General features: G+C 62.8%; 2 protein-coding genes across 2 annotated transcripts in view; both read right to left on the bottom strand.

Moving 5' to 3' along the window:
* LOC112960755 (uncharacterized serine/threonine-protein kinase SgK494) overlaps positions 1 to 678 on the bottom strand; it is a 4,638-nt gene extending 3,960 nt beyond the window's left edge. Inside the window, exon 1 of the mRNA XM_026055320.1 lies at positions 670 to 678. Coding sequence (XP_025911105.1) covers positions 670 to 678 — 9 coding nt within the window. The remainder of the gene's footprint in view (positions 1 to 669) is intronic.
* Positions 436 to 14,606, bottom strand: KIAA0100 (KIAA0100 ortholog). The gene is made up of 38 exons (XM_026055233.1): positions 14,369 to 14,606; positions 14,015 to 14,061; positions 13,574 to 13,736; positions 13,376 to 13,494; positions 12,913 to 12,973; positions 12,461 to 12,659; positions 12,181 to 12,304; positions 11,698 to 11,822; positions 11,547 to 11,614; positions 11,305 to 11,453; positions 10,942 to 11,060; positions 10,512 to 10,675; positions 10,118 to 10,382; positions 9,792 to 9,997; positions 8,531 to 9,626; positions 8,085 to 8,276; positions 7,783 to 7,985; positions 7,585 to 7,703; positions 7,288 to 7,508; positions 6,931 to 7,121; positions 6,747 to 6,846; positions 6,473 to 6,675; positions 5,817 to 6,111; positions 5,369 to 5,526; positions 5,040 to 5,246; positions 4,812 to 4,911; positions 4,473 to 4,655; positions 4,034 to 4,155; positions 3,800 to 3,955; positions 3,596 to 3,717; positions 3,331 to 3,511; positions 3,165 to 3,251; positions 2,673 to 2,783; positions 2,451 to 2,586; positions 1,778 to 1,902; positions 1,514 to 1,615; positions 1,267 to 1,401; positions 436 to 1,009 (listed from the first exon to the last, which is right to left on the bottom strand). The coding sequence occupies exons 4-38, from the start codon at positions 13,459 to 13,461 to the stop codon at positions 827 to 829; spliced, it is 6,294 nt and encodes a 2,097-aa protein (XP_025911018.1). The 5' UTR covers positions 13,462 to 13,494; positions 13,574 to 13,736; positions 14,015 to 14,061; positions 14,369 to 14,606; the 3' UTR covers positions 436 to 826.
* Between the last annotated feature and the right edge of the window lie 584 nt (positions 14,607 to 15,190).

The raw sequence follows: 15,190 nt of genomic DNA, 5'->3' as shown, positions 1-15,190 counted from the left end.
GCACCCTCCAGCATTCCCTGTTCGACCACCCATACCGCTGCTCCCCACCTTGCGCCCTGCTTGCTGCAGCCCCCCCGGCCCTGGGGCAGCTGGTGCCTCCCCCGACCAGCCCTGCTCCACCTCGGGGACCGGTGAGGGCAGCCCCCTCCACCCCCCCAAGCCCCAGTGCGGCTCTGGGTGCAGACGCGGGGCTGGAGCTGCGCAAGGCCTGGCAAACGCTGAGCCCAGGGCGATGGCGGCTGCTGCGAGGGAGCCACGAGCCCCTGAGCTTGGTGCTGCCGGGAGCCACCCCGAGCAGCTGACGGGGAAAAGGCAGCGGTAAAGCCGTGCAAACGCGGGTGCTGCCCACTGCGGGAGCCRAGAGCAGGACCAGCGCTGTCCCCCACGCTGCGGCACAAGCAGTGAGGTGAGTGCCAACCCAGAGGACAGAGGCGATTCCAAATTAAAAACTCTTTATTTAAACTCTCTCCCGTTCCCCTTTCTCCCAGGCGGTAACCAGCCTGGGCGATCCTGCTGCTTCACTGGGCCCAGGGGCCTGGCCCAGCATCCGCACAGCAGGGAGGCGGGAAGCTCGCGGGAGCCCTTGGCACTGGGGGCTGCGCCCCCCGGAMCGGCCCCGGAGCAGTGCTGCACCCCTCGGCCCCGTGCTGCCGCACCCCTGCCCCGCACTGCGGCCATCGGGCCACCGAGGGCTTGCGCAGGGCTAACCCCCACCTTGGGCCTCGCCACRCTGAGCGGCACGCGGCCCTCCCTGCCACGGGGCGGTCCCCCCGGCGGGGGGAGCACGGGCTGCCCCAGTCCCTTCCCGGCCTGCCGGGTGCTGCCCTCATTTGCGCCTGCCGAAAATCGACTTCTTGCTGGGGTTCTTCTCGCCCACGCTCAGCCCGATAAGCAGGCGCGCCTTCTCGTCCTCTTCCTGCTGCTGGATGGTCCCGTCCGATTTGTTCTCCAGCTTGCCCCGGGCCTCCGCGCCAGCTGCCGGCTTCAGGCGTAGCTTCTCTTTGATCACCTGTGCCGGGAGAGGTGGCCTCAGCGCCAAGCGGCCGCACCCAGCCCAGGCCCCTTCGCGTGGGTGAGGGCCCACGTTGCCGAGCCAGCCTGGCCGCTTCCCACTCTGGAGATCGAGCCGCCCAGGATGGGGTTGCTGCCTCTGTCCTGCGCAGAGCGGCTCCCGCACCCTCCCTACAAGCGGGAAGGAGGCTGCGAGCTCAGGGCCCCTGGTGCCGCCCAAGGGGAGAAGGCCAAGGCAGCACTGTCCCCCCGTACCTGTGCCACCAAGGCCTTGCGGCTGTCCCTCTTCACCGCCATGGCAAAGTCCAGCCACGTCCACGTGTTGTTGTGGTACTCCAGACACGGCAGCACTAGGTTTAGGTCTCCCCAGTCCACACTGTTCTTCTCGCCCTGGGCAGAGGACAGGGGTGTCACCCAGGGTGGGCCAGTCCCCCAGGCCATCCCCGGCCAGAGGAGCCATGGCCCCCCAGCACCCCCCTCCCACGGTCAGCAGGTCCCTCACCTTGTAGCTGACGCAGAGTGGCACCTGTGGGATCTTGATGTAGATGAAAGAGTTGTTCATGGCCGCACGCTCTTTCATCTTGTCGATGTCATCCACGGGATGCTGGGGACAGAGCCGAGAGCCATGAGGAGAGGGGACACAGCCAGGCACCAGGCCATGGCACTGTTTCACCAGGGAGCTGTGGAAGCTGCCCTGGTGTGGGGGCAGGAACATGGAGGCTCCACAGCACGGATCTCCCAAACTCCCCCCACAAGCAGCAATTACCTCGGGTGCTTTTCGGAAAGATCTTCTGACCCCTGACGTCCGATTCAGTCCCTGAGCGACCCCCTTCCCTGGGCCCAGTGAGTCGTCGGCCACGATCAGCTGCCGCGGCTTCACCACGGGTATCCCTGGGAAAAACACAGAGCTGCGAGGGGCTCCAGGTCGCGGGGAACCCCAGCCCCAAGGGCGCCTCACACAGCTGCTGCACAGAGCCCGCAGCAACCTGTCCACACTCTTCTGGCTTTCCCATCTGCTTGCTCTGCCTTCGTTTGCTCATCCACGCTTCCCTTGGCTCTCCCCACAGGGAGGTCTCCAGCCCCTTCCCAGTTTGCCTGCACTGCCTCAACTGGAGACCCCAGAGCAGGCCACACTGTTCCTACACCAGGCTAGGCCTGGCCTGTCCCTATGCATCCAAATCCCCAGGACACGGGCGGGCAGGACATGATGGCTGGTGTCCATCTGGGATCCGCCACAACCCAGATCCCTCACGGCTTTGCTGCTCTCCCTAACGAGTCCCTGCCCGCAGGTGAGCCCAGAAGTCCTTGTTCCTTGATGTGTGGCCCACCAGCAGCTGGCCACAAACAAATGCTAGACACAACTAAAGCAGCTCAGGGACATCACTGGTGTCAGGGAGGAGGAGGACCAAGCTGTGCCATGTGCCTCCCACTCCCCTCACCTGTTGTCACCAGCTTGGACTTGTCTTCCTCATCCCCCACCTCCTCCTCCTCCACGTTGCGGCCAGGGAAGAAGAAACCCATCATCCTGTGGAAGAACTGGTGGGTGAGCTGGATGGTGAGGGGTACCACGTTCACCTGGAGGGAGAGCAGTGCGTCAGAGCTAGGCAGACGCCACCCATGTCCCACGGGGCCATGTCACCTCCCAAGCCCAGTCTCAGCACCTCGAAGTGCTCCTTGATGGAGATGCCTCCCACAGGCGGCCGGACCTTACTGAAGATCCTCAGTGCCAGCTGACGGCCAGACTGGCAGGAGCTCTGGGGACGCAGCACCACCTGCAGGGAAGAGGGTGGGTGGCTGGGGTGAGGACATGCCAGCCTGCCAGGCCCAGTCCCAGGGCATCCAAGGGACCCATGGGTCCCCAGGACACAGGGCGGATGGTCAACCAGCTGTGCCCACCCTCCCTCCCTGGCCAGCGCAACCAAGGGGTCCCACAGCACTCAAGGAACCCCAGGTACAGGGCGGGTGGCCTGAGGTGAGGATAGGCCAGCTGGCCATGCCAGGGCACCCAGGGACCACCCAACAAAGGACAGAGAGCAGAGGGGTGAGGACAGACTCAACCATGCCTGGCCCACCCCCAGCTGCAGCAAGTCCTCCTCTCCCTTCCTGGCCAGGGACGCCAGGGTGCAGGGCTGCTCCCTCAGGCTGCCACTTGCCTTGTACACAGCGTTGGGCAGGAGGTTGTTCATCGTGACCCAGCCCAGTTCCAGCAGATGCTCTGCAGTGTCATCGGACTTGTTCACCTGCACACACACTTCTGTCAGCCCCACGCACCCTGGGCCCTGGCCCAGGGGCTGCCCGTGCCGCCAGCCGGCTCCATACCTTGCTGTAGAGGAAGCGCTGGAGCTCCAGCTCAGCTATGCCCAGCTGTCCGTCCTCCTCGGTGAGGCGCCAGCGTGCCTGGGCAAAGTAGAACTCGGTCCGCCGTGCCACACTCACGTCCTCCGGCTGCTTTCGCAGCTCCATCTTGTTGGCTCGCTGCAGCTGGAAGTCCTTGAAGCACCTGCAGCAGAAGAGGTAGTGCTGGGACACAGGAGCTCTGGAGGAAGGAGGGTACAACTCTGGGGAAGCCAAAGATGACTCCTACCTGATCAGTATGTTCAACTCCTCGCTTTCCAGCTGCAGGTCAGCTTTCTCCTGACTCAGTTGCTGCTGCAGCCTGTGGTTGAGGTCGAGCAGGCTCTCGTTTTTGCTGTCGTCCTGCAGGGACTAAAGGACAGGCAGCCCTCAGCATCCTCCGCTCCAGAGCAGGGACCCAGGGAAGCCAGCCCTGCCAGGGATGTGGGCTCACCTTCACGTTGGAGTACATCTGCTTCTCCAGCTGGCGGATCTGGGCAACATGCTGCCTCACGGCCTCCTGCAGGTGTAGAATACTGCTGCGCTGCTCCTCGGGGTTGCTAGAGATTTCCAGCTGAAAGCGCACCCGCTGTTTCTTCTCACTGTGCTCCTATACACAGGGACAGGGGAAGGTGAGGAGTGCCCTGGGTGCACGCAAGTCACGTAGCGACCAGGGCCTCACGGGTACCTTGCGTTTGGGCTCCACATGCAGCAGCAGGTTGTTGACTATGTCAAGGATCATGGCATACTGTGCAGGATTGGTGGAGATCTCCAGGTCATGGTGGATCAGCGTGAATGTGTCCACAGCTCCTGCAGGGACACACAAAGGACATGCGGGGCCTGAGCACGGCCAGAGATAGCATCTCTCAGGATGCACCTTGGGACCAGCATTAATGGACCAGCCAGTGATGGAGAAGGACAGTGAACAAGCTGAGGTGGCTACACTGGCTCCAGCAGGCACAGCATGTCCAGCATCATCTGGTGCATGGCCATGTGGCTAGGGATCACTCTTGTAGGCACCCCTCTGATCACAGCAGGGACAAGACAGACCATCCCTGGACTCAGCAGGCACCTGTGGGTCAGCCCAGAGCTCTACCCACTGAGACACACTGCCTAGATGTACTCACCTTCCTGCTTCTTCAGCAGATCCTCCTTCTCCTGGTTGGCAGGAGTCTCGGGGGGCTTTATCTGTGTGGCCAGCTCAGGGTCAATGTCATGGCTGTAGCTGATATAGTACATGCGGCAGCTGCAGCGAGAGATAATCCTCTGCACCTGCTGGGTCTGCTGTGCTTCCGAGGGTTGGTTCCAGTCTAGGGATGGGCAGGGGGACCGTGGTCAGAGCACTGTGCCCCTGTGGGCTGGAGACCCCGAGCACGGGGCTCAGAGCAGCCAGCCAGCTCCCGGAGCCAGCCTGGGAACAGGCTGTGTGCTCTCAACTTTGTGGTCACATGCCCCACAGGCAGTACCTGTGGTGGTGCTGACCATGCCGCCCACCGCCTGCCCGCTCTCCATCAGCTCCTGCACCGAGTCCAGGCTCCGCTGCCGATGCTCTTCGATATTCTTCACCTGGGGACGCAGGAGGCACTGGTGGCTGTCCCCGCTCTCCCTGCCCTGGCCAGGGCACTGGCAGCACTACCTGCCCTCCACGCAGCTCACTCACTACTGAGCCCATCCCGGCTGCCCCAGGCGCTTACCTCCAGCCAGAGCTGCCCGTGTTCCCTCTCGGTGGGGCCGCTCTCCGTCGTGGCGAAGTACTGCATGCCATCAAGCAAACAGGTCCAAGATGTCTTCTGCTTCAGTGTGTCCCCATACCAGGCGGGGTGGTGCTGGCACTGCAGCAGCTGGGCCTTGGCAGCAGACACAATSACACAGCCCTCCGTCTCCGCACCGCGCAGCACCATCTGTGGGGGGAGAGACCCTGGGGATGAGAGGAGCCCTCCAAGGCCGGACATGGCCCACCTTCACAGCGAGGCCACAGGCAGCRGAGAATGTGGGTGCAGGCAGGCTGGCCGAAGGCAGGTACCTGGCAGTTGACTAGCTCAATGAGGCAGTTGCGGTTGAAGATGTCATCGGTTTGGCAGGCAGCAATGCCACACAGTTGCTCACTTGCCCCTGACTCCTCCTCCGTGAAGACCACAAACTTGTCCGTCTCCTCAATGAGCTTCTGCAGCATGTAGGCCCCTGGGGAAGGTGAAAGGGTCAGTACAGGACGGAGATGGACTGGCCTGGGGGGACGGGGTGAAGGCAGGCATAGCCCTGGGCTAGGATGCTACATGCAGCAAGGCCATTGCTGTGTGGGACTTTCCACCCGCTCCCAGTGCCCTCCATCTCTGCAGGTCTGGGAGGGAGACAAGCACGGTCTGCCATGCAGGGCTGGGAGCCAGGAACAGGGTGCGGAAAGCAGGATTCCCTAAGGGGGGCTGAAAGCCCTGAGCTCAGGGCCTGCCTGCTCCCCTCCCTGCCATGCTCACCCCCCGAGGAGGCTCTCTCAGGACGGCCACTGGTGATGGGCACAGTCACTCTGGCAGGGACGGAGTGAGCAGAGAGTGGGCCCCTCTTCAGCTTCTTGGCTTGCAGCTGCGTGTCAATCTTCAGTCCTTTCAGGGCCTCGGTGGATAGGTTGCGCTTGAGCACAGCCGCTTTCTTGTAGCCATCGTAGAGGCCAAAGGCGATGTCCCGGTTCGTGGTGGTCCAGGACGCCCGCAGGTCCACCAGGTGCAGCTGGTGCGTGTGGAACCCGTCGTCCCCATCCCGCAGGGGCAGCTCCTGAGGACAGAGGGTCAGAGCCCCATCACAGCAAGGCCACTGCCAGCCCACGTACCTGGACATGTATGGGCCTTGTACATGGAGGCTGGGAGACCTGCCAGCCCCCAGCAGGCAGAGCATAGGGATCAGCCTGGGGGACCATCCCCAAGCCCTACAGCAGGGCCCCATACCAGGGGTGTAGTGGCTGGAACAGGGCACGTGGCACCCCTTTGGTCAAGCGCTCAGACCTGCAGGTCTGTCCCTTCTCCAGCCACATCCCTTCCCCATTGCATCCAAAGATCAAGATTCCCTGTCCTAGGGGGATGCCATCAAGCCAGTGCAGGCTGGGTTATGCCTGTCATGCCCTGCCCTGCAGTGGTACCTCCTCAGCCATGCGGTTGCTGTGCCGTTGGTAGGTGAGGGAGGACAGGCTCAGCAGGTGGGTTTTCTTGACCAGGGTGTCAAGCCGGTGGTCGGCGTTCTCGTCACAGGTAGAGGCCATGAGGTGCACGGTGACCTGGCTCAGGTCACTCACCATCTGCGTGATGCTCCACTCCGAAATGAGGCGTCGCATCACCGTACCAGCTGGGGACAGGGAGAGGCATCAGCCGTGCCCTGCCCTGCCCAGAGTCACTGCCAGCAGGGCCTGGCCTCACCTTGCGGGATGAGCCGCTGGGTGCCGCGAGTGAAAATGTGCCCCTGACAACACTCCACCTGGATCCCCCGCTGCTGGGCAAAGGAGGCCCAGTAATGCACCTGCGAGGGGGCAGAGAGCAAGGGCTGAGAGCCCAGCCCAGGCCGAGCAGGGAGATAACGCGGGGTCCCATCCCCAGGACTTGCCTGCAGCCGGGGGAAGAGCGCAGTGTAAGATAGCTGCTTGTAATGCTGCCCCAGCTTCTTCTTACTGGGTTTCATGTTGTTGAAGAGCTTCCCACGGCAGATGGGGCGCGTCACGCTGGTCCATGTGGCCCAGAAGTTCTGCATCCAGCGGAGGGTGCTGCTGTAGAGCAGGATCCGGGGCTGGGAGTGCTCTGAGAATACACCCGTCATCAGCACTGCAGGGCAGGGACACGGCTGCACCCCAACCCTGGACTGCAGAGCAGTCACAGCGCAGAACGGACAAAGATCGCTAAAACCAGCATGCCCCACCCCAGCTCCCTCGCCTGGCGAGGGGGTCCCTAGGGTGCCATCACCCACCCTCACTGGGCCGTGTCAGGTCCATCCGGATGGAGAGGTTGAGGTTCTCAGAACGGAAGGCACGGTACGAGTCGTACTGCTGCCCCACTGGCACCTCAGGCAGGAAGTCGGGGGAGCGCAAGACCACGCCATGGTGGTCGTGGGGGTTCCCATGGCACAGCCACTGCAGGTCCAGCGTCATGCACAGGTCAGGCAGGTGCAGGAAGCAGCAGTCGTCATATCTGCACGGGGAGGGAGGCCTCTGGTTATTCCCCCAGCACTGTGCAGCAGCCCTCGTGCTCCTCGGCACACACTCACTTGGAGGCTGTTCGGACGTTGATGTCTAGGTTGCCCTTGAAGACAAACTGCCCAGGTTTCCACTGGAAGGAGAGGTGGCTCCACTCCCAGTGCATGTTCTCCGTGGTGTTGTAGGGATCCTGCAAGGACAAGAATGGGGTGAGGCAGGTGTAAGCCAGCCCCATGCCATGCTCTGCTCCCCATCCCAGTGGCACTCACCTCGGTGGCCAGCTGGTGCAGGTTGGCTTGTTCGATATCCATATGCCAGTCCCCATGGAAGAGAAGGCGGCTCTTGTCCCACCAGGGCAATGGGGCACTGGGGTCCTCCGAGGGCTTGGTGAGGAGATCCACGCACTGGCCAATCAGGGTCCAGGCTGGGTCCCAGCAGGGCCCCCAAACGATGGTGAACTGGGAGATCTCCGCTGGGGACACAGGGGTCGGCTCAGCTCTCAGTGAGCCCCACACAGCCCCATCTCTGCCCTCACACAGAGCCCTGTCCCCCCTGCCTCTCCAGCTCTTACAATGGAAGTCATGGTAGAACTTCAAGGGTGGCATGTTCCTCTCCACCGTCAYGTCCCCCCAGGGCAACCCCAACTTCAGGACCTGGCGGCGCCGGGAACAGGTCTGGCCGCACTGCTCCGCTCCGATCAGCCGGCCCGAGAGCTGCCAGTTCCGAATCTCAAAGAGGTAGCGAGGATAATCGCGGATCCGCACTGCGGGTCAGAAGTAAGGCTAGAGGACAGGGCAGCAARGGGACGCTGCTCTGGTCCCCTATTCTGGGCCACAGCAGGAGCCASAGCCCCATCACTCTCCTGTCTCTGATCCCTTCCCACTCCCTTAAACCTCTGAAAACCATTTCTCCAGCTTGGCCACAAATCGCATGGTACCAGTAGGCCTCCGTCCTGGGAGCCCAGACCATGCAGCCACCAYGCCGTACTCGGAGGGCACCCTGTGTGGGGCCACTCACCAAAGAAGCTGCCAACGCTGCCCTTCATCATGCGGCACCACTGGGTGACCATCTCCAGCCCTTCGGAGGGGAACGGGCTGACACTGTCCAGGTCCCTCATCTGCTCCAACACATGCTCCGTGCCATGGAARGACTCGTCGGCCAGGGCCACCAGCTGAAGGTGGGTCAGGGTCCAGGTGAGCAGGGCCCTCCGCATGGGTGTGTTGGCATACAAGCGCCGCGAGCGCTGGATGTAGATCTCGATGTTCTTCTTCTCCAGTGAGGCATAGAGCTCCTCTATCTTGCGGGCGGGCAGCAGTTCGCCATGCTGCTTGCGCAGCGCGGCCACCTTGGCATCCAGCAGCTGCAATCGCTTGGCACTCTCCTTGCTCTCATCTTTCATCAACTCATAGTTGTCTCGCAGCTTGACCTCGAAGACGTCGTCCAGGAAGACCCAGGAAAAGTGCTCCACCTTGAGCAGGAGGTCAGGGGGCAAGGCTGTGCTGGCAGGGCGCCCGCGCCGGTGCAGGCCTTTCAGCCACTTCTGCACACCCACAGCAGCGTCCAGTGTGTGGGAAAAGTCATACTGGTAGGGGAACTCAATGGTCACACTAGCAAAGGAGAAGGCCCAGCCACGGTTGCGGAGGGTGTGGAGGGTGGGGAAGGCGCAACGGTGCAAGATGACCTCCTCCAGCTCTGGCAGCAGCCTCACCTCCACCTCCTTGAAGCTGAAGATACTGTGTCCGTCAAAGCCGGCAGCCAGCTCGGGGCAGTAACCATGCAGGGCACCACCGTGCCAATTCACGGATGCCCGTTCAGCAGCCAGGCTGATGTAGTTGACCTCAGAGACAAAGGCTGTGACCTTGGCAGAGCTCAGCTCTAGCAATAGGGACAGGAGTCTTTTGGGGGGAGTCCCGTCTGCTTGGAGGGGCCCTAGCGTCTCAGTAGGGGCGGCTGCCTCCGACACTGGGCCCTCCACGGGCAGGGAAGGAGGTGTCCTGTGGCCGACGGCACTCCGCAGGGCTTCGTGGCACTGCAGGGTGGCCAGGGTGTGATGGTACAAGTGCATGTGGTCAGGCGGGCTCCACAGCACCACCAGCCCCTCGCCGCACTGCACCTATAGTGGCGGGAGCGAGCAGCACCAAATTACTGCCAGATCCAGGCCCAGCACAGCCCCCTTCCCTTCTCCATCCCCTTTTGATGCCAGCCCATCCTCCCCCTGCCCCGTCCATCCCGGCCCCTCCGGTGTGGGATAGAGCAGAGACCCAGGGCCTACACCAACCTCCAGGGAGCGGATGCTGCTGTGGTAGGTGACAGAGAGCATGGAGAGGCTGGCCACTGGGTTGGGGATGGCAGGGGCTTTGCAGCACGGCTGCATCTTCTCTGTGATGCTCTTCACCAAGGCCAGCACCATGCCCTGGACACTGACCGTGCAGCTCTCGGCACTCCCCAGGACAGTCAGCGTGTCCAGCCGCAGCTCCAGGGCACCTGGACAGATGGCACATCAGCACTGCAGGCCCGGAGGAGGAACAGGCCACATTCCTTTGACCACCGCGTTGTTTTGGGACAGCCATCTGGAGACAGTCTGGATGCTACAGCTGCACTTACCAACCAGGGCAGAGAGTGTAAAAAGGTTCACGTCCTCCACTTTCAGATCCACCTTCCACAGCAGCCCCCAGGGCTCCCCTGGGGAAGAGGGTGGCTCCTCTGCAAGCTCAGCTCCGCTGGGCTGCGGGCAGAACAGGGGCAGGACTCGGGCCAGGCACTCGGTGCAGGTGTCCGACGACTCCACTTGCAGCCCACGGATGGTGCAGTCCAGGAACAGCGTGTCCGACTGAGTGCTGGACATGCCCAGGGGCTGGTTGTAGCTGCCCTGCAGGACAAACAGGCCAGTCACTCTTGGGCTCTAGGATATCCCCCTGCCACCACATGTTCTCATGCCACTAGCCCAGGGTTGCAGACAGGCAGCCCCCCCAGAGCCACCCCTCGGCTCGCCACTCACCTGCAGGTTGAACGAGTCGAGGATGAGGGCCTCTCCCCACACGTGCATGTTGGGGGGGTGCGGGGCACGCTGGATGTGCGAGTCGTTGCCCACGCGCCAGCAGAGGTGGTCCACAGCCAGCACTGCCCGCTGGTGCACGCTCTGGGGCCGCAGGTGCTGGTAGTCTGCGGGCACAGAGCAGGAGGCCAGTGCAGGCAGGCTCATGGTTGCCCAACGAACGCGCCAGCGGGACCAGCCCAGGAAAGGAGCAACTCGGACACAACCAGGCAGTGGTCCAGCAGCCCTCAGCCAGGCATGGACACACGAGCAAGCACAGAGACTTCCCCATTCCCGTGCCACAAGCCCAGGACACGGACAGTCCCGCTGCCTCTGCGAAGCCCCTCCCCGAGGAGGGCCTGGCAGGCACCCAGGGCCGGCCGCCAGCCTGTACCTGCAGAGATGGAGTTGAAGCCCAAGGCGAAGGGAGGCGTGTCCCCCAGCTGCACCGACACGTTGACGTTGGACAGCGAGGCACACAGGATGATGGGTGCTATGATTTGGGGACAGCTCCTACGCAGGACGAACATTGGTCGTTACTGGAGCACTGCGTCCCGGAGAGCCTGCCAGGGCGCAGGCCCACAGGAACACCTTTTTGGCGGCTCTCTGACCGCCTGCTGGCCTCCACGCAGCCTCCCCCTCCCGCGGGCCGCGCACAAGGCAGAGAAAGCGCTGTGCGTCCGGGCACCCTGCCAGAGAGCAGCAGGCCAGAGGAAACAAGCTGCAACCCCGGCAGCTGCGCTGAGGCTGAGTTTACCTGCCCTTGTGACCTTGGCTGGGGACAGGCACTCCCCGGCTCCCGTATTCCTGTGCCAACAGGCCCAGCCAGTGTGAAAACTCTTGGTGGCGGTAGTGGATGATGCAGGTGTTGAGCAGCACAGCAGCCGAGAGATCAATGGCTGTGACCTAGAGAAAGGAGAGGGCAGGGTGGCAGCAAACTCGTACCAGGAGCTGAGCCACCCCCTCCAGCGGACAGGAGCGTGCCCAGTGCTCACTCACTTGCACACTGGTCTTCAGGGAGTTGAGGCACACGATGCGCTGGCGGCTCTGGGACAGAAGAAGGCCATCTGGGGAGAGAGGAGCAGAGGTGAGGGGTGGTGGAGGGCAGCGACCGCAGCCCTGCTCTGCAGGTGCCCTCCTGGCTACTTGCCCTCCAGCTGGAGGTCTACACTCATTTGGTCCAGGTCTGAGGTGGGTGTAAAGTTGCGCAGCGGAATCTGTTCCTCTTCACGCTGATATAGAAACTGCAGCAACTTCAGGCTCCAGGTGAGGTACCTGTGTGAGAAGGAGGGAGTCACTGCCAGTAGGGAACTGTGACGTCCTGTGTCTCCCTGTCCCTGGCTGTCTGGCACAGACAACGACAGTGGCCAGTGCCCAGCTGCAGCCCAGCCCAGCACTCCCATGCCATCAGGAGATGATCCCATCAGACTGTCCCACTGGAGAGCTAGCTCACTGCCTTCCCTCTTCCCAAACAGCCTGATACCAGGCCTCACTCAGTCCTTCCCACTGAGGACTCACTCTTGGCAGTCTGGCGGGGCAGGGCACAAGCAGGGAATGGCATGGCTGTCCCCAAGTCCATGTCCCCAGCACTGATCAGAGCTAGGACAGCCTCTCCCCTCACCTGCCCCCTCACCTCTTCTGGCTGTTCACAGACAGCACCACGCTGGTGTTCTCCAGCTTCACCTCCACCTTCCTGGGGATGAGCTGCAACGTCTCCCTGCTCAGCACAGACAGGAGCTTCGGGGTCTGCCCCAGGCCTGGGGGGGGACATGCAGGGTCACAGCAAGGCTCTTGTCCAGACCCCACTCCCTGCAGCGGGAGGCAGTGATAGCACAGCCAGATCCCTCTGACTGCATGAGAAGCGTGGGGACTGCCAGCCCTCGCCCTGCCCAGAGCCTGTCCCTGTCCCTGACCTGTGCTGGGCTGGTCCCCCACACTGCCGTGCCAGGTCCTGGCAGTCACCCGCTGCAGCAGCTGGCTGTAGAAGAGCCCTTCGTGCAGCTCTGTCTGCAGGGTCCGGACGCACAGCCTGACACCCACCAGCCGCCGCTTGACGCTGATCTCCAGCGAGAGGGAGAGCGCCAGGGCCACCTCCACCAGGCACGTGTCATCCTGTATGGGGACAAGGGCAAGGAGTGCATGGGGAGTCTCCCATCCTCCCTGCTGGTGGATGCTGCAGGCGAAGCCCTGGGCACAGCATGAAGCCAAGTGCTTCGCAACCAGATGCTCTGCAGGGCACCGGGAAGCTCATGTTTAGTGTTGCCTGGCCTCAGGGACGGGCTGCACTGGAACAGGTCCTCCTGGTGTCCCAGTGAGCCTGTGCTTGGGCCCGAAGTATTGCATTTCTCCCCTCCACAGTACTCACCAGCTGGCTGCTCCGTAGCACTTTGCTGTTCACCTTTGTCAAGCTCACCTCACAGTTCAGGCTGGGGAGACCACAAAACACATTAAGGTTGAGGCTCTGCTGCCTCCAAACCAAGCACCTTCCCTTCCCATTTCGTGGGGCACAGGGATCCCATGTCCCTGCTCCAAGTCCTCCCAAAAGCAGAGTAGACCCTAACTCCATCCACAGCAGAACAACTCATAATTTAGAGGACAAATGACTCTAGCTTGGCCTAGCATCATGAAGGGAAGAAGGACCATGCCAGCCTCTGAGGAAGAGGCTGGTCTGTCATGCCACGGGTGGCTGTGGGAAGCTGTTGAGTAGGATGCAGCAAGGAGAAGAGTGGAGCCTGGCTGGCTGGGGTCAGAGGGAACCCTGCCTCCCAGCCCAGCAGGGAAACAGGGCTGTGCTGGGGGAGCAGAGCAGGGCGCGAGCACAGCGTTACCTCTTCCCATCACCGTCCAGGAGGAGACGCGTCTTGCTGGCCCGAATGTGCCAGAGAGACTCAGAGGTGGCCACATGCAGAACCATGATGTTGATGGAGTCCACGTGGATGGAGAAGAGCTGGGAGAAAGGTGGTACTGTGAGGGCTGTCAGAGAGCAGAGCAGCCTCCAACACCCTCTCAGGGAGCCAGGGCCTCACCTGGCTAAGGACTCTCAGCAGGGAGGGCTTAAGAGTCAGGTCCCCCCTGCTTTCCTCTCCATCAGCCTCTTTGGGAGCCTCCGGGAAGGAAGGCTGGAAGGCAGGGCCCTTCTGGAGATCTGTGCGGATTCGCACCTCACCAAAACACAGTTCAAAATAGCGCCTGCCGAAGAATAGCAAGAACCGTCACAAGAGCTTGCATGCTGCACTCCGGGCCCCATCGCCTGGGTGCCCCCTGCCCCAGGACGTGTAGGACCAGCACAAGAGCGTCCACACGACGCTGCCATGCCAGAAGACAGCGAATGGCTCCTGCACAGCGCAGACCCCAAGGAAAGGGGCTTTGCAGGAAGGCACTAAGGCCTGACCCCGGTCAGCAGGGCCAGGGATGAGGCAGACCCCCAAGCAAAGCCAAGAGAGCAGGGCAGGGGCTGGGGTACGTACGGCAGCTCCCGACTCAATTTACTGGAAATCCAGATGCTGTCGATCTCCTGCAAGGACACAAAGGCAGGTCAGGGGAGCGACAGCCCGGCTCCGTGCTGCAACGCTTGCTCCGACACTCCTGCTTTGCCCCCAACACCCGGCATCGCTCAGGATGCACTGAGGAGCAGCCAAAGACCCCAGAGCTCAGCTGGGGGAGGAAGGGCCTGGCACCAGCTACGGGGCTCCGCGACAGGAGCTGGGCTGGAGGGATTCGCTCGCGGGTCTGGAAGTGGCAGCAGCCACCCTGCCTGCCTCTGTCCTGTCCTCCCGCAACTCGCACTGGGGCGAGCTGATCGCCGTCACCCCGGTACCCACCACAGTCTGCTGCTCCTGCTGGAACTTGAGGCTGATGTTCTGGGCCCAGAAGAAGCCGAAGGAGCCGATCTTCAGCTCCGCCTGCAGCTTCTGGCGGCACCAGGTGACAGCCAGGCGACATGCCAGCCACCTGCGGGGACACCGGGAGGGCTGCGGTCCAGCTCCCTGCGTGGAGCCCTGCTTGGGGCCGGGTGCGACGGGCCTCGTTTGCCCTCTGAACACCAGCTCAGGGGCCCCCGATATCCCTTACCCCTGAGGCCTCCCACCATGCCCTACAGCCCCCCACCTTGACTCCCGTGGGCTCCCCAAGCCCCTGATACCCCCCATCCAGCCCTGAGCTTCTCGTTGACCCCCACACACTCCTGATACCCCCCCCACCTCTAGGGGCACCCCCCACACCCCTGACACCTCACACCCAGCCCTGGGGACCCTCCTTGACCCCTGTGCATCCCCCCATATGCTGGATACCTCACACTGAGCCATGGTGGCCCCCCAAATCCCCGTGTGCCCCCCCACATGCAGGCCTGAGGGCCCTCCTTGACCCCCCTGGGCTCCCCCAAACCACTGATACTCCTTACTCAGCCCTAGGGCCCCCCTCAAACTGCCATGAACCCTTCCACACCCTGACACCCCCCACCCAGTCCTGTGACACCCTCCCAAGCTCCTACGGGTCCCCACCCCATCCCTGGGGTCACCCCAAATGCCCAATAGGCCACATCCAGCCCTAGCAGGGCTCCCCCACACTCCCACCCCCCCAACCCAATCCTGTGGGGCCCCCCGCAAATGCCTGACACCCCCTAATTGAGCCCTCAGGGCCTCCCC

This window comes from Apteryx rowi, unplaced genomic scaffold (genome assembly GCF_003343035.1).
Source record: "Apteryx rowi isolate R43461 unplaced genomic scaffold, aptRow1 scaffold_99, whole genome shotgun sequence".
NCBI classification, from domain to species: Eukaryota; Metazoa; Chordata; class Aves; order Apterygiformes; family Apterygidae; genus Apteryx; species Apteryx rowi.
The sequence above is the reverse complement of the archived record's forward strand: the minus strand, read 5'-3'. Positions and strand labels throughout refer to the sequence as shown.